This window comes from Lycorma delicatula, chromosome 6, assembly GCF_047948215.1.
Source record: "Lycorma delicatula isolate Av1 chromosome 6, ASM4794821v1, whole genome shotgun sequence".
Classification (NCBI taxonomy): domain Eukaryota; kingdom Metazoa; phylum Arthropoda; class Insecta; order Hemiptera; family Fulgoridae; genus Lycorma; species Lycorma delicatula.
Genome location: NC_134460.1, coordinates 7,915,166 through 7,943,052, shown reverse-complemented (window position 1 = coordinate 7,943,052; position 27,887 = coordinate 7,915,166). Strand labels below are relative to the sequence as shown.

Here is a 27,887-nt window from a genome sequence, read left to right as displayed (position 1 = left end):
CTAAAATGACTTTGTTATTATGATGCTGAAATATGTGCTAAATGCTAAGAAGTATAATCCAGATCCAAAATTTAAGAGTATTATTGACACGCTATTAGCTGAAGCTCAAGTGCATTCAAGAGATGAAAAAAAATGGAATCAGAGTATTGACATCTGTAAACAAGTATGTAGTATTAATTAAGATTTTATTTTGGTTGCTACATATACCATATATAAAAATAGTTAAATTTTATCTTAGATGATTTCAAACTTTTTACTTGAAGCTAGAGCGTTTTACCACATTTTTGCACTCCCTAAGATTTGGCCTTGTTTCTTAAATTTATTAATAATCAAATGCTTTAGAACAAAGGGTAGAAGATGAAATAGATAGATGTAAAAGATCTGTTGTTAATTAATTTATAAATAAACTTGTTTTGTAGGTTTTACTCTTGTTTTGTTTTAAATACTGATGTTTATGGATATCTTTTTATTAACACTTTCTTGAAATAGGTAGTCTTTAAATTACCACTTTTGCTGCTAAGCCTGCAGATCTGCAGGAAAGCATGAATATGAATCCTTCCCACTTTTTCTACTCCATTTCTGTAGTCTTTGATATTTCTCATTGCATTAATTATGGAGAGATGCAGGGCAGGTTATTTTGAATGATTTTATATATTACAATATAGTACTTGGAGAGGTCTATGTTTTATTGCAGTGCAGTCTGATCATGGGGGGGGGGGAGGGTTTGGTTATAAGTATTTTTTCTTAGTTTTTTTCTCAGTCAGATGAAAGTTTTTCTTCAGTTTATTTTAAAATAATCTAGGAGTTAAATTTATGATTTTTTTTTGGTTAAGTCTTGTAACTTGATAGCTTTTTATAATTAAAAAGCTGGTATAAGCTTTTTATACCATCTGATGTAAGTAAAAATAAAGGTCCTTTGGTACATACATAACATTTGTATCTGCATTTGTTTATTTTGAATGCTTTCTTGAAATAGGTAGTCTTAAAATTAACACTTTTGCTATTAAGCCTGTAGATCTACAGGAAATATAAATTCTTTCTGCTTTTTCTACTGCAAATCTGCAGTTTTTGATTTTTCTCATTACATTGATTATGGAGGGATACAGGCCATGTTGTTTTGAATGATTTTATGTTACAATCATTTGGAGAGGTCTGTTTTTTATTACAATGCATATTTTTACTTAGTTGTACTATTATTAGGTTATTGTACATTCTCATCCATTTGACCAGAGAATAGTCGTCTACATTTTTTGTTAGGTAGGACCTGCTTATGTAAGGTTCTACCTTTTTCTATCCACTGCAATGAGGTTTTGCAGTGACCTGGCAAAACTCCAGGACCTTACATCAACGGAGGAGCATGATCAGTATCTAACATAAATTTAATTATTTATTTTTGTAGACAGAATTATGTTTACAGAATACTTAAGAAGCAGTAGTAAAAAAAATAGTGCGTATTTAAATAAAAATATGATTTGATTAAAATTAGAAATTTGTTTAAAATTGATTTGTTTAAATTTTATGTCGTTATATTACATAATAAAAAATACTCACTGAAACAGTAAAAACTTCTCCAACAATAGTTCAAGTTTTCTTTTGAAACAAGACGGTAATTTTAAAAGAGCACCAGGTTCCTGCACCCACACATTTTACCCACTTTAAAACAAGTGCTTTCGCCATCCATCCTTTTTCTTGGCACCTGTCAGTGACATAGCAACAAGTCATTTTACACTCTTTGGAAAGTTTTTTCTTTAATTGCAATAAATGATAGAAATTTTTGCCAACTACAAGTATCATCAACATGATTGTACATTGCTGTTTTACATAACCACTAGTACTGTTTTACAAAGTAAAACTGCAAACAGTGTTATCACTGACAGAGTTAATTGTTGAATCTGCTGCCGTGTGGAAGTAAACTGATGTTTGATTGGCATTTGCTATCTCTCCCATTAGAAAGCTATTTTCTTGTCATAGCTGAATTAAATAACTCTAAAAGGTCAATAATTTTTCCTGAAAGGTATTTGACAAACATTGACATGCAGATGTATGTTTTGTTATTTATAGTTCATACCTATACATAAAACAATTTAACTATCCTAGACTTGCTTTAAAATTCAGTATTTGAAGTTTCCTCACAATTTGTGCGGCTTTTAATCGGGTCATCTATTGAAACAGCAAATCCTTGCTCGCATATATCTTGAATGTAAGAAAACTACTGCTCTTCTACTTGAGGGAAGTTCCAAATTCAGTCAGATAATACTAAAGTAGTACTGTAAAAAGATACTGCTTCTCTTTTTCTTTCTCCGATTTCTTATACATGATTCTGGAATATCATAGTTACAGCCTGCTGCACAATTACAGACATCCTCAGCTAAGCGAATAACTAATTTTTCGCCTACTGTAAATAATTTAAAATTTTTTATAAAATTCATTTTTACTAGTTTGCTTAAAGTTTACTAATTGAAAAAATTTAGTATAACTGAATATATAATCTTCCTTCATTCAACTAAAACAAAATGAATACTGTTACAAGTTTATCTGAAATGACTTGTGTTTTATATAAAATTACAAGATGATTAATAATAACATATGTTATAATAACTGAAAATGCAGAGATAAACAAAATGCTTATGACAAAAGTTTGTTTATAAACAGGCAATTATTATATAGTCTACATAACAGATGTGACTCAGCATTAATGATGTGAAATCAAAAGTAATTAGAATATATGCTACAATTTGTTTTGGTTACTACCATATATTGTGTATTATATTACAATACGTAGTACAGTAGTAAATACAAATATTGGACCCTCATTTGGAAATCCAGCTTGTCACATGCACCCATAAATTTCATGTTCCTTTTTAAGAAAAAAGGTGTGTGTTTTACATGAGTCAATACAATATACAGTTTTATGCATTGTACATGAACTACACCAAACTTTGGTTTTCTTGGTTATAGACGTGAAAATATTCTCACAAAAAATTAAATTTGTGTTCTTACTTTAACTACATAACACAAAAAACTTTATTGGCAAAGGAGGATATATGCACTAAACATTACATAAGAGTTTAAGTTAAATTCATGTATTTTTTTGTCATAATTGATGACAGCATTAAATATAATGAGTTGTATGTATGCAGCTTTGACAATATCTTTTATTTCTATATGTAGTGTAGAAACTTTTTAAGTTACTGTTGATTTGTTCCAAATTATAAGAACAGAGCGTAAACATAGTTGTTTATTTTTAAATCTCTTTCATAAGTAAATAGTACAATTTTAATTTAGTTAAAATTGCATACATGTAATTGTAGCATTAAAATTGCAATATATTGAAATTTGGATGATGTCTTAAATCATGTAACTACCATGCCTTACTAAAATCAACAGATAACTTTTAAATATGTAAACAACATCCACAGAAACACAGATTTTGCAAAGATGATTTTGCTATGAATGGTTTCTAACAGTGGGTGGGGTATAAACATGTCATTATGAAGACAATAGCTTTGTACGCATGAATGCATGATGATTAATTTACTGCAGGTTCTGATATGTTATTGCTGAGGAGTCTGTTGAGTTATACAGTTAACACACCAGCATTGTACTTTAATATGTAGTGTGATGTTAAAAATTCACTATGAAGGCATGTCCTGTGGTTTCATTTAGTTGTGTGATTTATAGTTACTGTGTCAAGTGTGTTGTGTTAGTGAATAAATATGCCAAGGAAGTAAATGATCCGGATAGCTTCTGTTATCGTATGTGGGGAATTTGACTTTAAAAAACAATGATGAAATTTGACTCCACTTGTTAAAAAAATGTTATGAACTATACTTTGGCTTTAAATTTGGGGTTCAGGATAGGAACTGGGTCCCTTACACCTGCTGTTTGATCTGTGTGAAATGTCTGATAGACTTTGCAAGGCGCAATTGTCACATGAGTTTTGCCATATTGATGAATGTGTGGTGTCAGAACACAAGATCATTTGTCAGATTTCTGTATTACAAAGATAAAAGAAATAAGTAATAATTCCAAACACAGTGCAGTACCAGAATTTGCCATCTGGTAAAAGGCTTATGGTTGGTACTGTCTCCAAGGCCATTATCATATCCTCCTCCAATACATGTAACTTTAGAAGATGAATTGGAATACAAGGTAGCCACTAAAGTTTGTTATGAGGAGTATGATAATCCTACTTTTGAAACAGAGTCGAAAAATCTTATCTGATAACTCAAACTGAATTAAATAACTTTTTTCAGGAGAAACAAGCAGAGCTTTTGTGATCTAGGCTGAAAAGCTGAAATCTTCTCCATACTGACACTGAAGTTTGTTTCTTTCATAATTGTCAGGAAGATTTATATTCTGAAGAAAATAATTTAGTGTATTTTAACAATATTAGGGTTGATATAGATGCACTTCATCATGAACATAGCTGGAGAATGGAAACTGTTCATTGATTGTTTGAAAACTAGTTTAAAGGATGTCCTTTAATACAGTGGCAACAAACTTTCTTCTGATCCAATATCTTATGCGACTAACTTGAAAAAAAAGTATGACAGTATGATAATCCTGTTAGAAATAAATCAGTAAACAATTACCATTAGACTAGATGTTGTAATTTAAAAGTTGCATTTAATGGGTTTCCATCTCTGCTACTAAATTTTTTTGCTTTTTTTGTGATTGGGACACCAGGGACAAAACAAATCATTTTATCAGAAAGAAATGGGCGAAAGGTGAAGCACTTATGCCTGGACAGAACAATGTTGTTTGTACATTCCCCACTAGTTAACTTAAGAAATAATTCTTATACCTCAACTACATGTAAAGTTTGGGCTTTTCAAAACCTTATTTAAGGCAATGGGGAAAAATGTTCTGGGTTTCATTATTTGAAAGAAAAAGTTAAAATCAAGTAATACATTTTTGAAAGGAAAAAGAAAAGGAAGAACTGATAAGGTAAATTGAAAAGTCAGCATGGATGTCATTTAGTTGTAAAAAAAATTTTATAAAATCATAAATCCCCCAACTACTGTGACATTATGGGTGTATTTATTAGTAAATTAACAAAATTAAAACATGTATGGGTTATAATAAAAATTCATTTTTTGGATTCACACCTGGATTTCTTTCTGGACAATCTCGATGGCATCAGTGATGAGCTTTGATAATATCTTCACCATCAAATCTCAGTCATGGCAAACAGGTACCAGTGACAGTGGAGTGAAATAATGCTTGCAGAGTATTGTTTGACGTTAAAGAGCGATGTTCCATAATATGGCAATTTTCATGAATTTTATCGTTGATTTTCATCGTCAGTTCATCAGTCACAAGGCTAGGCCGACCAGTGTTGTCAAATTTAGACTAGGCACAGGGTCCGCGCTTCTGCGGTCTCAGTTAGTTAGTTTGAGGAAATCATGTTAGGTTGACCGTGATGTCTGTTTGAGGCCTACGTGAAGGCAAAATTTGATTTGTGTTTTACTAATGTAAATGTCTGCGGAGGCATTTACATCGGTGGCATCCCAACTGAGGCCTGGTTGATGACTGTGAGATGTAATCAGTTAGAGGGACCTCTGGTAAAGCCCCTCGGGGCTAGGAACAGAGAGGTGGTGTGGCGACCGGAAACATCACAAGTTGGATGTCTTCCCCTACAGGGCTATGATGAGGCTAGACTGAAAGATGTCATTGCCAAGGTACTGAAGATGAACTCTGGTAAAGCCCATAAGGGCAAAGTACAGAGGGGGTGGTGAGGTGACCGAAACCATCACATAGAAGGTGTCTTCTCCTGTGTGGTGAGTTGCAGACTGATATCTCATCTTAAGCTATCATAGTAAATATATTGTTGAACAAAATTACATTTTCCAGAACTGAAAGATATTAATTTGTATTTTATGGCGTACAAAAATTTAATGAAGATTTTTATTAAACGTAAACAAATTACTCTATTTATTTATCAAGTTCTGAAATATTAACAGGGAGCAACACAATTACTTTTTGATTGTAACTTTAATTTTACTATTGGGTAGAAATTGTTGGCAAGTTTATAATTCTAATTTATTGTTATGATTTTAAACGTTACAGTTGTTAATAGAAGACAGAAATAATGCAATGGCTTTGGAATGTATGTGCAGAGCTCATATACATTTAGAAAAGTGGGATATAGCAAAAACTTGTTAGCAAAACTGGAAACTATGTATACCAGTAGTGATAATGAGGTTACTGCTATATTACTTCGAGTTCAATTAGCTGAGCTAGCCGATAAGGCTATGCCACCTCTTGATATACTTTTTGGTATTACTGTTAAACATCCTGACTCACCAGATGCTTGGTATCATCTAGGTATGCGTTGTTTAGAAGAAGATGAGATTCAACAATGCATTAATGCATTATTTAAGGTACTTTATTGTTTATTCATGTTTATATTAAAGATAAATATACTTTTTCCATTTTGTTTATTGAAATTTATTGTTTTATATAGTGTGCAAACCTTGATTTAGTTTAGTGTATTATTATAACGAGTGTTTTGAAGAGGATCCAATTTTTTGAATGTGGATTTATAATTTATCCAAGAGTAAATTGTATATTACACTATTTGTCTCCATTACTGTACTCAGGTTATTGTATGCGAAAGATGAAATAACTTTGTGATACACCATTGTCATTTCAATATCCATTCTTTGTTGTGTATCAGTTATGTTGTTTGCCATGAATTAGATTGCAGAAATTTATCCAATTTATCAGTTGAAATTTCATTAGTTTGTAATTTGCAAGAGATGAACATTATCATGTTTCTATATAAATGTTTGGAGAGCAGAAGTGTATGTAACCAAAAGATACTAGGTGATATCACTTTTAACAACTGAAATATCTGATTATTCAAAAGAGTGATAAACTCATCCGTAAGAAATATTTCTAGAAAATTTTTTAGAAAGTTATCTATATTAACATTTTAATTAGATTATTTGCAACAGTGAAACATAATGTGACAGCATTCATAATAGGTCAATGCAACAGCATAATGCTGTCTTCACTGCTGTCAAATTGGAACTCCTTTAGCCCCATTTTCGGGTTGGAGAACAACCAGAGATCACAAAATTCCATGTCTAATAAGTAAGGGGTCTGGTGATCTTAGGAGTTCCATACTTGACCAAGAAATCCTGGATTACATATGAAGAAAGGGCTGTAATTATCATGATGCAGAACCTCTAGGTAGTATGTTTGTTGGAAATTTGGCCTTATGGTGGGTATTCATATCCACAACTTCATAAAAAATATAATAAAAATAAAAAATATAACTGGTCAGCATTACTTTCACTTAGCTCTTCATTTGTTTTGTTTGCATTGGTGTTGAGGATGATGGTGACTTTCTTTCTTTCTTCTATTCAAATGAAAACAGTTTTGGCTTAAATTTCATAACCGCTGCGCATGCTCAAATCATTCATTAAAATCATGTAATTAGTTCTACAGAACTATCATTAATGTCGATGTCATTTGCAATTTCTTAGTCGGTCGAAAATTTTCCTTATCAAATTAAATATTTTGTAAATGAAATGTGGATTTTGGTCTGATGACAGCCAGCCACTGTGCTGGTATATTTATTTGATTACTTAGGATGTTTTTTTAACTAGTAGATATTTAATATGTTTATGGTTTGTTCTACTTTTATAGGCTGGAAAATTAGCACCTTACTGGTATAAAGTTTACTTAGAACTGGGTAATTATTATGTTACTCATGATTTAGTAAAAGCTAGATGTTGTTACAAAAAAGCTTTGTATCTTAATAAACGGTCTTCTGAAGTGGCAATGGCTCTTAGTGATATATACAGGATTCAGGGAGAGACAGTAAGTATTTTAAATTAATATTTATGTCTTGTGTGCTTGAAAATTATTATTTTAAATTGTTAAAAGAATGCTCATGAAAAGAAAATGTAAGAGTGATCTAACTTTTTGACATCAAATTAAGACACCTTTCTGCTTATGTTTATAACAACATATGAACTCATGTTTTCCTACTGTTACTTGTAAAAACTGAAACTGTTGCTCATTTCCTTTTTTCAATAATTTATAATGCGATTGAGATATCTTTTTATTGTAATATCTATTTTTTCAAATGTAATAATTACAAAAATATTTTAACACAGTTAGTTGCTTATTCCAATCACAAATTTTTTTAGTATTATTGATTATTATGTATATTGTTTTGTGATGTGTAATTTTGTTGTAGAAGTGATGAAAGTATATTTGTAACAACTGACTTCACACATTACTAAGAGATTGTGGTTATTAAAATGTACATCATACTTTGTTAAAGTGTTGTTTTTATCGATTGTTTGACGTAAAAAACACTAGTGTTTTGAATCTGAACATTACATGTCCATTGTATATTATATTACTATCCAGACAGTAACATAATATTGGCTAGCCAAACCACACACATACACACTCCTTCTTATTTAACATATTTATAATTTTAACTTTTAATTAATATTTTTATTATTTGACAACATATTTTTATATATGGAATTTTTAACTTTAATTTTAACTTTTGATTTTGATTTTAAATCTTAAATATAAAAGGAATAAAAATTTTAATTCCATTTTGATTTGAATTGATTTTAAAGTTTATATCCAAAATTTTAACAAATTTTGTGTTATTGTATTTATCAAGATTTTATTTTGTTAATATTGTGTATTTATGGTATGTAATTTTACGTGAACAATCATAAGTTTGGATCAACTTAAGATGCGAGAAAATTGTGAAAGTACTCTTGTGTAAGGTAATTGTCATCCTATCTAATTTAATCTTATTCTGTACTTGGTGGATCAAGTTATTTATTTATATATATATGTGTATTACTGAAATTAATCTTTTCAAAATTAATATTATTCCTCTGTGCTGTTAAATTATATTAAACAAACCACCTAGTATAGAATATTAAGATACTTTCATGGGATCCCGCATCCTTAGTCACGATTGAAATAATTCTGTTATTGCATAATAAATATATTATTATTGCTGTTATTTATTAAACAACAATAATAAATGTTATTCTACACCAGGTGGTTTATTTAATAGTATTTATATATATATATATATATATATTAAATAAGAATCCTTTCAAATTCATTATAAATTATTATAATGTTCAGATTTTGAGCATTAATACACTAACTTTTTGCTCTGTCAAGGAGCTCTTTCTATATTGCATGCGAGTTGAAATAAGTCAATGAATGATTTAAAAAAGATAACTTATTATTTTTTATTCTGAATATTCTGATAATATATTATTTGTGAATTTTATCATAGATATAATTTTTTTTTACCTATGTAAGTGAATTAATTTAATACAAAAAAGTTTTTGTATAAAATAATGATTTTAACTCTGTAAATTCTCTATTGTAAAATAATAATTATTATGATATTGGATAATGCTATTTTTTTAATGTAGAATAAGATTATTTATCCAAATCAATTATATTAATTACTTATATAATGATTTTACTTTTAATTACGTATTATGTTACTTATTTAGGTTTTAATGGTCATAAATATTATTTGCTGTATTCTTAAAATGATATTTCTGAAAAGAATGATTTCTGAAAGTTATGATGGTTCTATTATTTTATTGACTTATAAGTCAATATTTTATATTTTTTTTTTTTTTTAATTAAAAGAGACGATCAGAAAGCAAGTTACACCCCTTCTATGAAACAAACACATATTTATAAGACAATTTTTTTTTTATTGAACAAAAAACTACACATTTTCATCTATTTTTCGACATAATCACAAAGTTTTTCTGAACACTTTTCATACCCTGTGACAAGTTTTTCAGTTTCACTCTCATAAAAATTTCGTCCAATTTCCTTCAACCATTTAACTACCGCTTCCTTCAGTTCATCATTAGCGAAGCGCTCCCCTCCCAGGTCTCGCTTGAGAGGACCAAACAGGTGGTAGTCACAGGGTGCTAGGTCAGGGCTGTAAGGCGGATGAGACTACACTTCCCACTTGAATTTTTGCAGTAACTCCTTTGTCACATGAGCTGAATGAGGAGTAGTGTTGTCGCAAAGAAAAACGATACCATTGCTCAGTCTTCCAGGTCTTCGATCTTTAATGGCTTTACGCAATTTTTTTAAAGTCTTCACGTTAAGATTCAGCATTGATTATTGTTCCTCGGGGCATAAATTCACTGTAAATAACTCCCTCGGAATTGAAAAAGATGTCAGCATAACCTTTTGAGCAAATCTTAGTATCTCCGTTCATGTGATGCTCGTTTAGTCTCAGGACTGTAATGAAGCACCCAGCTGTCATCCCCTGTGATGATTTGTTTCAAAAACTGTGGACCAGTCCTGGAATAACGTTGAAGAAAAAGAAAGAGCAGATGCAAAATGTTTATGTTTGTGGTTGTCAGTCAACAGATTTGGCACCCATCGTGCACCCACCGTGCTTGGTTTCTTACGGTAACCAAGCTGATCGTGAATAATCACAATCAAACTACCAAACTGATGTTAAGTTCACTTGCAATTTCTCTAATTTTAATATGCCAGTCACTCAAGATCATTTCATTCACATGTTCCGTGTTACCCGTTGTGTTTGCTGTTGAAGGACGCCAGCACGCAGTCTGTCATTCACATTTGTTTTTCCGTTTCTGAACATTTGGCACCATTTTGTGATCATGGGATGTGACATTGCAGTCCCACCATATACCTCAAAAACTTGGCGATGAATTTCACAATTGTAATTTTTTGCCTACAAAAATCGGACTGCTGAATGCCCTTCTAATCTGGACAAAACCCCTAAAGGACATCCTATATTTGACAATGACACTACGCATGTACTGAGTACAGAATTGCTGCTGGGGGAGCTTAAAGACAACAGCACAACCAGTGCTGCCACTGTAAGACATTAATATATCCTTTTCAGTTCAAGAACACAGTAAGGATGTAACTTATTTTTTGATCCACCTCTCATATTAATGGATTTATTGATGTTTTTTATTTTATTTTCTTTGCAGGCTTTAAATATTGAATTATTAACTGCTGTTACAAAAACAACACAAAGCAAATGGGCGTGGTTACAATTAAGTATTCAACATTTTGAACTTCAAGATGTTGGTGCTGCTGTGAAATCCCTTCTAGCTGCTATTCGTATTGATGTGGAAGACTCGTATGTTTATGTTCTTTTAGTTTTATAGATAAGAGATAACTATGTTTTTTTAAAACTATTATGTTATAACAGAATTTGCTGAATTATTAATTTGTCAGTACTTAGTTTTTCTGTTGAAATGCATACATTCTGTTAGGTCATGAAAATTTGATATTTCTTTATTAAAAAATACAGTTATGTGGTGAATGATGTTTATTAATATCAGAAAATGTTTCATAAGTAAATAAGTGACTATCATGTATGGCTGATAGACGTAATATATTTATTTTTCAATACAAATATTATGCAGCATCAACAATTGTTATATTCATTAGTCAGTAATAAATGCCAGCAGCATGCAGTGCAACTGTATTCACTGTTGTTTAATATTCGTTATCTGTAGAAAATAATTTATTAAACTTTGCTTTGGCTTTGGCATTTATCCTTATTTCTCAAGTTCATTTTTCAGGATTCTCTATTCCTTAAAATATTCCAGGTCATTTTAGACTCTGGCTTTTAAGGAATGCAGCTTTTATCTTAACCTGGACCTTATTAAGTTTGTGTTAGCAAAGGCATTGTGCTATAAAGATTGATTCACTGAATATTCCTGTGTTTGGAACTTTACTGCATCCCTGCTGCAGTGACTATCAGTTCCTGAAAAGTGGTTGTAAATCAACCCCTTTGGATTGTGCAGGCTTGACTGCAGGAAGATATTCCTTCTGTATATATGTAGATGAATATAAAATTCCTTTATTTTAGTTGGACGGAGTTGCATTGAGGTCTGTCGCAAACTTAAAACCTGGTGAAAATTTTTTCCATTAGCTATGTTTTGCCCTTTATAGTTCTATGTGAAAATTTATTTAAAACCATAAATTTGGAAATGACAAACTGGACCAAATTTGATAAATACAGTGTTTTTTAATAGCTTATTTCATAAGATTTTTAGTTACCCTTATAAGAAAACTAGCTGTTTACTTCATAAATAGACACAATTCAGATCCAGTACACTACTTAATCACATTCGACAAACAGTCGCCATATTTCCCTGGCAACATATGTCATTTTAGAACCTTGTGGTAACCCTGAATAGGGCTGTTTGAGATTTTATAGTGGCCCTGAAAAGGGCTGTTTGATGTTGGATGAGGTAGCCCTGAGTAGGGCTGTTGAGTACAACTGCTGGTCTCTGGCAATGTTGCCTTGGCTGCTGATCTTTGACAATGTCACCTTGGTTCATGGATTGTAGTCAAGGAGTTATGGCTCATCTATTGGAATCAGACGTGTGTCCCCACTACAGTATGGTTGGGGATTACCCCCAGATCATCTGATGCCAGCATAGCTGAGATGGTTCTCGTCTATCTCTGTCTTTACAGTAAAGACAGAGTGCTACTGATGTAAAGACATTTACTGATGTAAATGTCTGCCGAGGCATTTGCGTTGGTGGCATCCTGACTGAGACTTGGCTGGTGACTATGAGATATAATCAGTTAGAGGGTCTGAAGATGACCTCCGGTAAAGGCCTTCAGGGCTAGGAACGAAGGGGATGGTGTGGTGACCGGAATCACCACAAGGTGGGTGTCTTCCCCTACGTTGTTGGGGTAATCTTTTCTGGTGGTGGTCTGAGAGTGAAAGCTCTTGTATTGCCATGCTGCTGTTTATAAAGCTGCTGGCGCATGGTGGGTCATTGTGCAGTCGTCTGCTATTTTGGTAGAAGGAGCTTGTGTGCAGGCATGCAGGGGAACTACAAACTCCCCCTACATCTACTTGCTAGTATTGTAATATTGTGCTAGCCGATAGTAAACACAGCATGTGGCAACAATACGCACCTACATAACAAATACGAACATCCTGCAACAGTATAACGTGATGTTTGAACATTGTATTTGTCAAATATGATTTGCTTCTATTTTAAAAAATGTGCAGATGTAATTTTTTTTCCTTTGGCTGTACACATTTGTAATGAAAATGTTTATAGTAGAGCCAGTTTCATTGACATTTAATGTCAAATGAGCATTGTTCTTCTTAGGCTACTTTAGCGAATGCATTAAGATTCTTTAAAGTGACAGAATCATAAGTATTTGTAGTTTCATTTATATTTAATGTAACCGGACTCTACTAAATCAGGTAACCCTTGATTATTTATTTATGTAATGCCAGGTTATCGAGTAACGTCATAGACATGATGTCAACAGTACTCTGCAGAGATAATAAAAAATACCTCCTTATTTTTCCATTACTATTTTAATGTGTGAAATATTAACAATACAGTTGTTGATTAAGAAAAATATAAATTGTTTGATTTTGATTGTTATTCCAGTCAACTATGTGGTAATTTTCTACTGTCATATCTGATTCTGTTAGTATTAAAAATATTTCATTTTTTCTACTATTCACTAAAACTTAACATGTTTAATTTATTAATTATGCTGGTAATTATTTGACAAATGTCATAACTATGATTGACATTAAGTAATATAAAAACATAAAATAACCTCATACTTTATAAAAAATACCGAAACACAATAATGGAGTTGTTTGACTAAAACGTTTGGATAAATATTGTAAAAAATGTTTCCAAGCAGGCCAGGAAATATTAGAAAATAGAAACTTTTAACATTTTAAATCGCTACTATAAAATTTCATTCATGTTAAAATTGTTGGGATATAAAATACAACAAAAGTTGTGTTGGGTTGAAAGTAAATGGGTAACTGTAAGCACCATTCATTAAAATGGAAAGAACAAGTTTCGGATCAAGAAAGATAATAAAAATTAGTTTTTTATTTTTCTGTAACAATTTTTTATTACTTAGTAATGTTGGAAGGGTGCATTAACCCATTCATCACAAAAGATGAACACAGTGCATCGTGTTTTTTTTATTGCGTAATTATGAAAGATGGACTCTGCCTATCACTATATTTGAGCATGTACATTCTACTGCAAGATATAGTTTCGGGTTTTTTATCTTATAGAGAAGTTTAGAAGTTTAGATGTTTTATATCAACTGCAGTCATTTGCTATCATTTCTATTTCGATAGTTTTATTTTTATCATTACTTTTAGATCAGCTGTGTGTTTACATCTTATACAAGTTGTTTTTTATGCTTTCTACTTTTCATGGACAATACGACTTTATAGAAGTTGTGAGCCAGCGAGAAATTAGAAACCTCAACCCTAAAAAACCCTGAAACCTAATGCAGTGTTTGATTACAACAAATATATATATAGGAGGGGTAGATAAAGGTTGGTGTCACTCCCAGTAATGAGGAGGTTTGCAAAGGGGTATAAAAAATTATTGTTTTATCTTTTTGATGTCACCTTGTATAATGCAAGCATTATTATTATAGAAATATAACAGGAAAACTATAAAACTTAATGATTTTCATTGAAATTTAAGTGAGCAGATCCTAAATTCAATTCACCTCTAAAGATAGGGACACACCAGTGGTCGACCATCAACTTCAGGGATATCTACTCTTTGGCTGAATGGAAAATTTTGGGCCCATTTTATAGAAAAGGTTTCCTCAACTAATAAGGCTAAACCTACCAAGAGGTGTAAACTGTGTTCCAGCCAAAGATTAAGAAAAGAAACAATTTATCAGCGTAAAAAATGCAAAATACCATTATATAGAAAACTGTTTTGAAATTTACCATACAAGAACAAATGTATTCAGTTTTCAGCATGATATAAAATCAAGTTGTAAAGGTAAGTTTTTACCTTTTATTTGTATGTTCAGGTAATTTGTTTCATGAAATGACAAATTAAGACAAAAGACTCAGTAATAAGAACCGGTGATTTGAGGTAAATATTCAGCAATTAATATCTTGTTTCTTGATGCTGCCTGTCAGTATCTCTTTCTGCAATACAGAGACTTATTAGATTAAATTTTATGAGATGGAAAATTTGACAAACCAATTTCTTGGCATATACCAAAATATATTTATCATTAGGCTCTTATTTATAAGTTCTATCATCATATTGATGATGAGGATGAGGTGCAACCCTCTTAAAATTAATTTTTTCATCTAAAATATTCTTCCATCCTAAAAAAAGTGCTAACTATAAAGACAGAATGCCAGCAACATAAGCCAAGTTCATAAAGTAGTTCTTGTAGATCAGATAGTTGATATATATATATATATTCTTTTTATAATCAGGTGGCAGTGACAGCCTGTGGGTGGATCTTCTTGAAGGATCACTGACTGCCCAGCAAGTATAATGGCTGAAGAATCTGTTGGATGTAAAAATATCCTAAAATATAAATATGTCTTCATTTCATACAGTTGTATTTTCTGCTTAATGCATTAAAAACGAATATTTATTAGTTAATGTATTATGTTTATATACATACAGTATTTATTTTGTTTTAGTAACTGTTGGGAGGTCTTAGGAGATGCATACCTGGCTAGAAAAGCTTATACTGCTGCACAGAAATCTTATCAGAAGGTTGTTCAGTTAAGACCAGGATCCTTGTATCCACAACTTCAAATAGCTCGAATTAAACTGGTTTGTAATTTGATTAAAAAATATATATTTCATATTTATTTCACATACAAGGGATTAAAAATGTTAATACTAATAAGTTATTTTCTATTATGCCTTTCATTCTTTGCATTTATCATACAGTATTGTTTGAAGTTTTATATTATATTTTACATTACATTATATATCTTTTTGTTTCTATTTGTAATTTCTTTTTTACTTAGCGTACAAAGTAAATGAAGCATTGCGATCACGAAAAGTTTCGGTTTTCAGATTTCAACAGAAATGTCCATTTTGACTAGTTTTGACATGACATCTGTACTTATGTATCTCGCATAACTCAGAAACGATTACCTGCAGGATTTTAAAATTTCAGATGTAGGACTGTTGTAACATCTAGTTGTGCACCTCCCTTTTGATTGCAATTGATTGAACCAAAAGTGTCCAAAAAAGCCCAAAATCCAAAAAAAAAATGTAGATTTTAGACTTCTTCTTAACTGCAGTAATAAACCCTCATTGAGAGTTTTTCAACAATATATCATAAGCGGTACTTATTTTCATTGGTTCCAGAGTTATTGCCAAATAAAATTTTAATTAATGAAATATTTGGATCATACAAGGCACATTGGTTTGAATCAGACTTTATCCCTTTTTTTCCAACTTTTTTTTTAATTGAAATATATTGATTTATTAATAATTATGAACCTCTGATTGTAAAAAAAAATTTACAGTAAATAATAATTCAATAAAAAAAAATGTGTATATGTAATTTAATAAGCGTACAAGGAAGTCATGTCATGTCCGCATCATATTTTTTCTCTTTGCAGTAATTTTTATCAATTATTTACCTTTCATAGTATTTAATTATGCATACCAGAATAACAGCTAGAATAAAATAAAATGACTGACATTATCAGAAATTAATATTTAAAAAAATAAACATTTTTAATGTTTATTTTTTTAATATTACTCAATGTGATGGTATAGTATTTTTTCTTAATCTTCCTGCTCAGTCTGTGACAGAAATTACCATCATGCATATGAAATCTTTAAATGAGTTAAATACATTAAAAGTATTAAAACAAGTTCTTTCATTGTATATTTTACATTTGATTATACCTTGTAAACATTTCTATATAATTTAAAGGTTTTTACACAAATATAAAATTAACTTTCAATTTAATAAAGATTTGGTTTAGATGAAATTCTGATGTATGTTAGTAGAATTATGAAACATTGAATTCAATTAGAATTTCAGGATTGATTTTTCGTTTGTTTAGAATTACAATCGAGAGTGGAATGTTTGCTAATTTTTAATTTTTACTAATTATTTTCTATGTAGACATTGTCGCTGTATGGCTTTGACAGAACTTGGCACTTTAAAACCTTATGGTAGCCCCAAGAAGGGTTGTAGTTGTCCCCGAATGGCTTTTATGACCCATGGAAATCTAAAAGCTTATGGTAGTCCAGAAAAGGGCTATTGTTGTCACCGTATGGCTTCAACGGCACGTTGCCATTTGAAACCTTGTGGTAGCCTTGAAAAGGACTGTTTGAGGTTTCTGGACTGGTGGCTCTGAAAAGGGCCGATTTTGCATTAGCTCTGAGAAGAGCTCTTCGGTGCAGAAGCTGGTCTTCAGTGATGTTGACTCGGCTGTATTCAGGGAGTTGCAGCTTGTCCGTTTAAATCAGATTGAGTTATCCTTAGCGGCAGTTCAGTTGGGTCCCCACTATAACGTGGCAGTGATGGCCCCCAGATCCCTGTACTGTCGGGTTGGCATTGGTCATCTACTGCCGGCGCAGCTGAGGTGGTTCTCCTGGAGCGATCCCATGCTGGGCTGGCTTCTGCTGGTGAGTCCACGGCCAGAGCGATTGAAGCCCAGTGGTTGGGCTGGGAAGGTAGCGTCTGCACCAAGCAGCTCCCTCGGCTGGCCGGCCAGGCCTGCTGCTTCGGCAGGGATGTTGATGATGTAAGAAATTGGATTAATGAAACATTTTCTTAATTTAATCATGGTTTTACTTCTGGGGATATTTTTTCCAGAAAAAAAATACAGAATGCATCTGTAAATGAACCTGCTAAAACATTCTACTGCTAGACTGCTAGAAGTACTATATATCTAAGTTTGAAGAAATAAATTTAAATATCCTGAAACATAATTGAATACAAAATTACAATTAATAGAATACAAATATATTTTTTTAGTGGTATCATAAATATGTGTTTTGAAAAAAAACCATCATTAATGAAACAGAAAAATTATAACAGTGCAACAACAAAAATGTCATTTATAACAAAACTGCAAATATCATTGAAAATGTGTTATTAAACTGTCTGTTAACTTTGAATCAAATTTGATTTATTATAAAAACATTGGTTTTAGTGTTATACATATGGTAATATTTTAAAATTTAGCTGAAAAAAGATTGGTAATTTAAGGGGTTAATGTTTAGATTACTGAAGAACCAGAGGATGTCATACCTGAGTTCAGAAAACTTTCTGAAGAATATCCTCAGGATGTTCCTGTCCTTAAAGGTCTTGCTGAAGCTTGTCTACAATCAGCAAAAATTTTTCACTCAAAGAGATTATTAGGTCGTACGAGAGATAGCCTTCAGGAAGCTGTAGATGCTGTTACCAGGTAATTTTGTTTATTTTTCTGAATTTAAAAGGGGGGTTACTCTTCTCATAAACATGGCAGATTCTAAAGCAACATTTTTTCACAAAATACTGCCCTTTTTTAGATGGAAAAGAAGGTATAATATATACCTTGTATATATAATTCCTTCTATATATAATATATATAGAAGGTATAATATATAAGAAGGTATTTATATATTCATTTAGAAAAAATAAACTTACTTATTTTCCTTTGCTTAAGTTTTTTTTTTAAAGTAAATAAGAATTAAACTGACCTCACCATTGATAAGTTAATAAGAACAAGAATTTGGATTAATTAAAAAATAAATATCTGCTAGAAAAATTTCATGGTCTTTTTTGTATTAAACAACAAAAATATCACCGACATACCGAGTCCATAATAGAATATCATAAGTATGAATAATGCCATAAATAATTTTATTTTCAAAATCATGTAAATAAATTTCAGACATGATGGCTGACAAAAGAAAACCCATTGGTAAGCTAGTTTCCTGAATATAATATTTGTCGGCAAATTTAAAGTAGATTTGTTGGCACGTATTTGTAATTATAGTAATAATGTTATCAACAAACAAAGGGTCTTTGTGATTATATATTAATTTATTTTTTATTATGTGAACTGTTTTGTCTATGGGTATGCTAGAATACATATTACTAATATCGTAGCTAACCATCCTAGTATTTCTTCAATTGTTAAGTCTTTCAACTTATTTACAAATTCAAATTCATTATTTATATTATAATTATAATTTAAATTCATTTTTATCCTAAGTAATTTATATGTTATTTTGGAAATATATAATATGGAGCAGTTGTATAATTAATCAAAGGTCGCATAGGGATACCAGGTTTATATATTTTTGGAAATTTGTTCCAGTTAATTTTTGGTGCAATTTGTTCAGAAGGGTATAATCTGGAGTGATATTTTAAGTTATTGTTATAATTAAAAATATTATGGTATTTTGCTATTAAACTTAGTTATTTTTAAAAATTTATTAGGGGATCATTTATTTCTTTGAAATTATTTTCTAATATTTATTGTTTCATCAGATTATTTATATTTTTCGATATTCATGATAAGTGTATTAGTTTTATCTGATTTTAAAATAGTACAATTATTTTTATTTAGTTTGTTTTTCAAATAGTAAATTACTTTTTTATTATTAAAAATTGGTTTGCGAGCTAAATTTTCACATTTAATTTCATGAATTTTACTACTAATGATATTAATTACATAATTGTTCTTTGTCATTAGGATTTACTTTATTAATATTTATTTCAGAATCAACTGCTATATTTTTATTAATATTATTCTTATCACTATCATTCAAATTTAATTTAAATGCATTAGCCCCAATAAACTGTTCCTTATCATCAAGCTTGACATTTGTCAAATTTATCAAATCAAAACAAGGATCAGTAAATGAACCTGAATCCACCTGTACATCTTTGAAATGTAAATCTTCAAAACCACCATTCGCTACAAATTCCCCTTGTAATCTGTAATAACCAAAACCTTATTACTATTATAATTCATGCAAATACAATTGTAATTATTATTATTACTATTATTTCCTCTTTTATTATTATTATTATTATTATTACTATTATTTCCTCTTTTTATCTAATTACTAATTTTATTATAGTTAGATTCATTAAGTTTATTTTTTTGAATTTCAATATTAGTTTTAATCAAATTAAATACATAATCAAATATTAAATGCCCAAAACTTGCACCAATTGAAAGTGTGTGTTATATAACTAATTTATAATATGATTCCCTGCTTCATCCTAAATCTTTCTGCAAAGTATTTTGTTTTTATTATACATTTCTTAAATTGAGAATTCTTAATGTTAATCCTAGCATATTTAAAGAATTATGTTTAATTTAAGGCAAACTTTATTAAAATTTATTGAATGTATTATATTGTGAAGTTGAATATGTAATTTGTAAAACTTAAATGATAATTTTTGTCTGGTTAGCATTCATGATAATTTTTATAAAGTCAATCTTTTCAATACTACATCCCTGTGTACTAATATATATTGTATATATAATCCAACTTGATTCACCTAAATACAGAAATTATAAATTAAATAAGATGACACTTATGTTATTTTTTCATATCTTACAATAGCGTTTTTGTGGCAATTCACATCTTCTATATATATATTCTTTATATTTCTATATATATATATATATATATATATATATATATAGAATATAATATATATTATAACATAATTAATTATATAATAACATAAATTAAATAATATATAATAACATATTATAATATAATATATATATTCTATATATTGAATATATAATCCAACTTGATCCACCTAAGTACAGAAATTTACCTTATTTTTTTTATATCTTGCAATGGTGCTTTCGTGGCAACCCACATCTTCAGTTATAATTTACTTTTTAAGTGTTTAGTTTATATCAAATTACGTATTCTACTCAATACGATTTGTATAAAAAACTGTTTTGTAATGTATAATTTTTTTTTTATAAATTAAAATATAAAAATTCTTTTAAAAATCACAAGTTAAAAGCTTTTTTAAAAAATATATAAATTAAAAATTTTAAAATCTCCTTAAATTTATAAAAATATATTATTAAAGAATTTTTTTATATTTAATTGTATTGAGTATAATATGTAGTTTGATATAAACACTTAAAAAGCAAATTATAACCGAAGATGTGGGTTGCTACGAAAGCACTATTGTAAGATATAAAAAAAAAAGGTATAATTTCTGTACTTAGGTGGATCAAGTTGGATTATATATCCGTACGCATTATGTATTTTATACACTTTATTAAATGATTTTTATTATGTTTCAGTGCATTAAAAGAATGGAGTGATGTTTCTTGTTTATGGAAACTGTTAGGGGATATTTTTACACTAGCTGGTAATTTACCTCCAACTTGGGCATTTTTATTGATTCCTTGTTGGTTTAGTCCACAACAGAATCAGACTGGTGACAGGATAACGATCAAGTCACAATTTTCTTGTTACAAATTTGCTTCTACGTAAGATATGATTTGATTAATTTTTTAATAAGTGTAAACTATTTATTATCTTAAGTTAATTAATAAATAGAAAGTAATATCTCTGTCATATCATATTCTGTGCTGTAGGTGTTCATACATCTCTTCAGTGGTTACTTATTATAACATGCTTCAATGGATACACAACATATTTTTGGTAGGTAGAATAACTTTTAACTTTATATGTATAAAATTTTTTATTAAACATCCTTGCTCTGTTAAAATATTCAATAACAAGATTAATGATACCACCAAGACAGAAAGTGTAAATGGTTTTCTTATATATATTTTCTTAATGCTGAAACAGTGAGGTGGAAGAAAAATTGATGCCGTTATTCTAACAGTGTCACCATCTTAAGAAATCCATCACTCTCATAATTAATTTGATGGCTCGTAATTTATGTTTACTTTTTAATTTTTAAATGTATAGTATTTCGAGATGTGTTGCTTGAAGTTTAAAAAGAAATATAATAATAAAAGAAAGTTTTATTTGTATGTATTTAGTGAATATGTGTTCATTTAAAAATGGTTAATTATTAAAAGTAAGTATCTAATTTATTGGCTCAGCTAAAAAAATTGAAGATAAGAAAATGTGATCTATTATGAAAACATATAAATATGTATGATAAAAACACATAAAAACATTTTGACGGAGAATTAATATACATAAATAAAACGGATACATGCGTCATAAATATGAATGTTGGGTTTGCAACAAGTAGCCAAAACTATCATTAAAAATGCTCATGTGTAAATCACAATAAAGAAATATTTAAAAAAATTGTTTTATACCACCTTTGCTATCTAAGTATAACAATATAATGTATTTTTTCTTGTAAAAATAGTATAAATATGTGTTATTAGATTCAAGTTACCAGTCTATGGTTTTAGTTAAGTTTAATTATTTTCTTGGGTTGATTTTCATATTAATTTTTGCCTCAGATTTTATGTTGAAGTTTTACCACTTAAATCTTTTTAACTCTTAATTTTACCTTTCATCTATAGTATTTGAATAATTAATTATTTAAGTTGTTGGAATAGTTGGTAACCACAATCAATTTTTTTATAAATTGTTTTGATAATTGAAATAAAATAATAAAAAAAAGATATTCTTTTTTTTTATTATTTTATAGTAATACTGCAATCTATATATTTTTATATGCAATCTAAAATATTCCTAAAGTCAGGCATTTCTTTTTATTTATTATATATTCATTGTGAATGAATATTTCATCATTCAGTGTTTGAGAATTTACGCATTTGACAATTATAAAACTAGAAATTCTTAAAATTTATTAACAGATTATATAAATAAATCAAATAAAATATAACTCACCTGCTTCTGTTTGATGACATTTTTCTATAATTTTAAAATTCTTAGAAGCAATGTGGTATTTGATAAGCCATAATTTGTGTAGTATATTATACTCTAATATAATTGTAAACTTAAAAGAAGTAAGTTAAATAAAATTAAATTGAAAAAGAATTGTGGTGAATTGTCTTTTCTGGATAAAACAAATTCAAAAAGCTTAATTATGCGTGCCACTAAAATTGAATGTTGTACCTAAGAAAAGGTCACACCCATGCATGCATGCGTGTGTGCTCATTCTTACAAAAATTAATCCATTTTCCACATATTTTTATCATTCATTATACTGAAGCTAAAAACAGTTGTGCCACTGAGAGGAATGTATCCTCCTTCTGGTATCACTATACCACACCCTGTTTTCCATAAAACCTGCATCTGGTAGCACTACTACCTCATTTATTCAGTGAAGTCTTAATAATTCATTTTTTATCAGTTGTAATTAGACAGTCTCCCTCAAACATTGTGTGAAGGTTTATCAAATTTCAGTTTTGTTTGTATTTATATGTGTAATATTTTTCTGATAATTTAATTTTATATCATCTTTATTAACTTCCAATATTTTTAAATTTGTGTTAATATCAGAAATAGAATGTTTATTGGACGGTCTGCCATTATATAAAACTAATTTATTATTTTTTTAATAGAATTAATTATTGCAATTTTTATAAAATTAATTGTAATGATTGTGATGGTACTTATACAGAAGAAACAAATTGGTTCTTAAAAACTAGATTTCTTGATCGTGATAGAAGTAAATATCTACAAGGGATATCTCTAAAGTAAAGACCGCAAGGAAATTTCTCTCCTTAAGGTTGGTGAACCTGTGTCGTTCATGGCCGTGCTAGTAATGTACACACTGCATTGTTGTCTGTAAGTTGTCGCATTGTAGTATCTTAGATTACATGTAACTTATTATGTTATAAAGTGAGTAGGAAAATCGATGTTGTTGCCGACTGGAATACTTGAAGTCATACATTTTTTAAATCATCAAACTGTTAAGCCGGCTGAAATTTATAGGCAGTTGGTTGCTGTGTACAATGACCGGTGGCAGTCATGATCATGACTGTAATGCCACGCAAGATACCATGGTGGGACTGGGTGGGGGTGCGAGGTTTGTTCGTGGCTCCTGTATGGATCAGAATGAGGTGACGTTCCCCTTGTTAGGTGACCTAAATTGGTCGATTTATTTGGGTGTAGGGCTGAATTTATGTTGCGTAAGACATAATTTTGATTGGTATGAGTGTAGCAATGATTTAACTTTAAACTCGTTTGTTTTCTGAGGCATTCACAGTCGCTAATGGTGCTGTCAAATCTGGACTAGGTTTGGGATTCGTACCTAGTTAGTTTTGGTTAGTTAGTTTGAGGGAATCATGTTAGGTTGGATGTGAAGATGTTCGTTTGAGGCCTAAGCGAAGGTGAAATTTGATATGTATTTTTACTGATGCAAATGTCTGCCGAGGCACAACATTGGTGGCATCCTGACCGACACCTGGTTGATATGTGAGATGTAATCAGTTAGAAGGCAGGTCTAAAGACGACCTCCAGTAAAGCCCCTCAGGGCTCGGAACAGAGGGAGTGGTGTGGTGACTGGTAATGTCACAAGGTGGTTGTCTTCCCCCTACGGGGTTGGGATTTGTACAGTGATAATTTAATGAATGAAAGAAACATCCGAAAATGATGTGAAAGGTTTAGAAGTAACAGAATTAATGTGTATGATGAAGAACATTTGAGGAGGCTCTCAATAATCAATGAGGGCTTGTTGAAATGCATTGATGATGAAATTAGAAAAGATTGTCGCTTAACGATTTCCAACCTGGCCCTTCTTTTTCCTGATATTTCAAGAGCTGTTATTGGTCACATTGTTCATGAATATTTAGGCTTCAGAAAGGTTTGTGTGCATGTTGGGTGCTGCTGCCTTAATGGAACGTCACAAAAAAATCGGAATGGGATTTGCTTTGTAATTTTTGACGATACATAGCGATGACTTCCTTAATTCAATCGTTACCAGCAATGAAATATGGATTTTGTATTACACACCAGAGAGAAAATAGTAGTCAAGTGAATAGCGCCATCCTCAATCACCAACCAGACCAACAAAGGTCAAGCCACAGCCATATGGACGTAAACTGATATAGACGTAAAGCCAGAGTCTTTTGGGTTAAGTTTGGCATACTGCTGATTGATTTCATGCCACATGGAACAACTATAAATGTAGAAGCCTACTGCAAAACTCTACATAAGTTACGACGTGCCATTCAAAATTGGCGATGTGGTTGGCTGACCGACGGCATCATCCTACTGCACAATAATGTATGTCTACATGTTGTTGATCTGACGTATGATTTACTGAGAATATTTGGATGGGAAATTTATGATCACCCACCATGTAGTTTGGACTTAGCTCATTCTGATTATCAATTTTTTGGGAAATTGAAATAATTTTTGAGTAGTAAGCAATTCACGGGTGACTATGAACTTAAAAATCACTAGCTAAATGGACTGGTGGCAGAAGAATGTGACGAGGGTATATTGAAGCTGGTGTATTGCTATGATAAATGTCTTAATTCACGTGGCAATTATATAGATAAGTAGTATAAGATATGTAGTTTAAGAGAAATAAAAATATTTATAAAGTTTTCAGATTAAATTTTTTTTACAATGAAACGATCTTTACTTTAGAGATAACCTCTTGTAATATGGCAGAGCATCCAATAAGCAATAAACATTCTATTTCTGTTATTAAACCAAATTTAGAAATATTAGAAATTAATAAAGATATCAAAATTAAATTAGTAAAATATTACATATATATAAATATAAACAAAATTTAAATTTGATAAACTATCAGACAGTGTTTGGGGAGACAGTCTTATAGAAAACCTACAATAGATAGCAGCGCTGGTATAATAAATTAATATGCAATTTTAATTATTTCAGTATTTTTATTATGCAGTTTAACTAAATTATTTCATGATATTAGATTCAGGAGGTCCCATGAAAGAATTTTCTTGGTAAAATTAAGATAGCTATGTCTTATTTCAATATTCTATATTAGATGGTTTATATTAAAAAAAAAAAAAAATATATATATATATATATATATATATATATATATAATATAATATATAAATTTTCAGTGTTTTATCATTTTTACAATTGTTTGGTTGTTATTTTTGATTAATTTACATATTTGATATGTTTTGTTCCCAGTTATATATATATATTTTTTTTAATACAAAAAAAATACTGCCTTAATATTAAGCTATTAGAAATACCTTCCACATACAGAATATTTCTCAGTCGTCTCAGGTCGTTCATAGCAAAATGGTGCTCAAATCTCTGAAGCATATATATCACTAATGAACAGAGAGAAGAGAAGAGGGCTTAAAGAGATGCTCCGTACAACTCCCTCTGTAATCAATCTTTGCTGATTTCAAGGAATTCTCATTCAGCATGATAAAATTTCTTATCATATAAATTGGTAATTAGTGCAACTATTTTCACACTCAGCTCTATACTCTTTTAGTTTTGATCATAGCTTCAAGCAGTGAATGGTGTTGAAGGCTTTCTTAAAGTTATAAACATCATGTAGGTTGTTCCCTTCAGAAGGTATAATATTCAGTGTTGAGAATAACACAAAGATGTTTTCTACCTCAAAGCCATTTTTTTCTTCTAAAAGTACATTTTCAGTCTCTGCCCATGTCATTATTCTGTCAGCCAAAGTAGAGCAGAGGTTAATAGCTTAGTTAATGCATTACCTATGTTAGTTGCTGAGCTTTTTGGGGTCTACATTTTTAAATGATGACCATAAATCACTGTCTACCCAACTGGTACATTTCCAAGATTAAATAAGTGTGGAATTTAATGATCCCAGCATTCTGGTAGATTTTTTAAACTTCATATAAAGGCAATTTGCTGCTGATGCCTTCCTGTCTTACTCTTAAGATGGCAGCATATTGTAATTCAGTTAACTTTGTTGTAAATAGATGAATAGAAGTATTATTCACATCTCACAAATTAATCTATTATGTCAATTATAAAAAAAAAAAAACATGGTTATTAACTGTATTGAGATAAGTTTAAATAAAGTAGATATGTATTGAATGAACATTTTTATCTAAATTTGTATTTAAAATCATTTAACAGGTATTTACACAAGCTTTAAAGTTGCTGGAAAAAATTGGCAATTGCAGCCTTTTATGGCATGATTTGGCAGCCAGTTATTGTTTACAGTCCAGAGTAAGTCTTGATAGTACAGATAAAAAACAATTGATGCAAACAGCATTTCTTGCGGCTAAAAAAAGTATTAGTCTTGAACCAAAAGGTTGGGAAAATTGGAATTTGCTTGGAGTTATTACAAAATTGAATGGTAATAATATTACATTTATTGGTATTTATTATTGTTTTTAATAGTTTTTTTGTTAGTGTGTAATCTGTCTGGTAATATATTAGCTGTTCTTTTTACATTTTTATCTCTTTTCTCTTATTTTTTTATATGGTACTGATTTTATTCAGGATACTAATAATGTTAGCATAATACGAGGGACATTAAATAATTAATGAAACAAGTTGATGTAGAGAAAAAACAATTTATTCAGTGACAATGAAACACTACTTTTCTACATAGTCTCCAGGAACATTTAGACATTTGTCCTCCCACCATTCTGTGACCTTTGTGATTCCTGCAGTGTAGAAGTCTTAATCTTGCTGTTTGAACCGTTCATGTACCACTTTTTTGACCAGTTCGTTGTCGTCGAACTTCCTGTTGTGTAAAATGTCTGAGCAGGTCGAACAAATGAAAATCAGACAGGGCAAGGTCTGGGCTGTAAGGAGGATGTGGCAACACCTCCCAACTAAATCTGGGTCTTTATGGGTTTAAGTCAACTGTCTTCAAACCCATCTTGAACATGTTTTGTGATAATTCAGCACATCATGAATGATTGAATGCGTGGTTCCAACACTAATATTACATAAACTAGCAATTTGGGAAATTTTGACTCCCCTATCTTCATGAATAAGATCATTTATACGATTTTAAGCATGGTAGTCAAAACTTCAACTGGTATTCCAGACGATCAAACAATGAGTGATCAGAACAAGATCAATCACACTTGTTCTCCCCAAATTAAACTGTTCCACCCACTTATACATGTTACTGCGTTTTAAATACTTTTCACCGTCTGTTTCAACATTCAT

At 30.3% G+C, this 27,887-nt stretch overlaps 1 protein-coding gene across 1 annotated transcript; it reads left to right on the top strand.

Moving 5' to 3' along the window:
* Positions 1 to 24: 24 nt before the first annotated feature.
* Positions 25 to 26,871, top strand: LOC142326679 (tetratricopeptide repeat protein 37-like). Its single transcript, XM_075369295.1, has 8 exons — positions 25 to 163; positions 6,073 to 6,386; positions 7,660 to 7,833; positions 11,007 to 11,158; positions 15,503 to 15,638; positions 18,063 to 18,247; positions 21,116 to 21,304; positions 26,838 to 26,871. The coding sequence occupies exons 2-8, from the start codon at positions 6,111 to 6,113 to the stop codon at positions 26,854 to 26,856; spliced, it is 1,131 nt and encodes a 376-aa protein (XP_075225410.1). The 5' UTR covers positions 25 to 163; positions 6,073 to 6,110; the 3' UTR covers positions 26,857 to 26,871.
* The last annotated feature ends 1,016 nt before the right edge of the window (positions 26,872 to 27,887 follow it).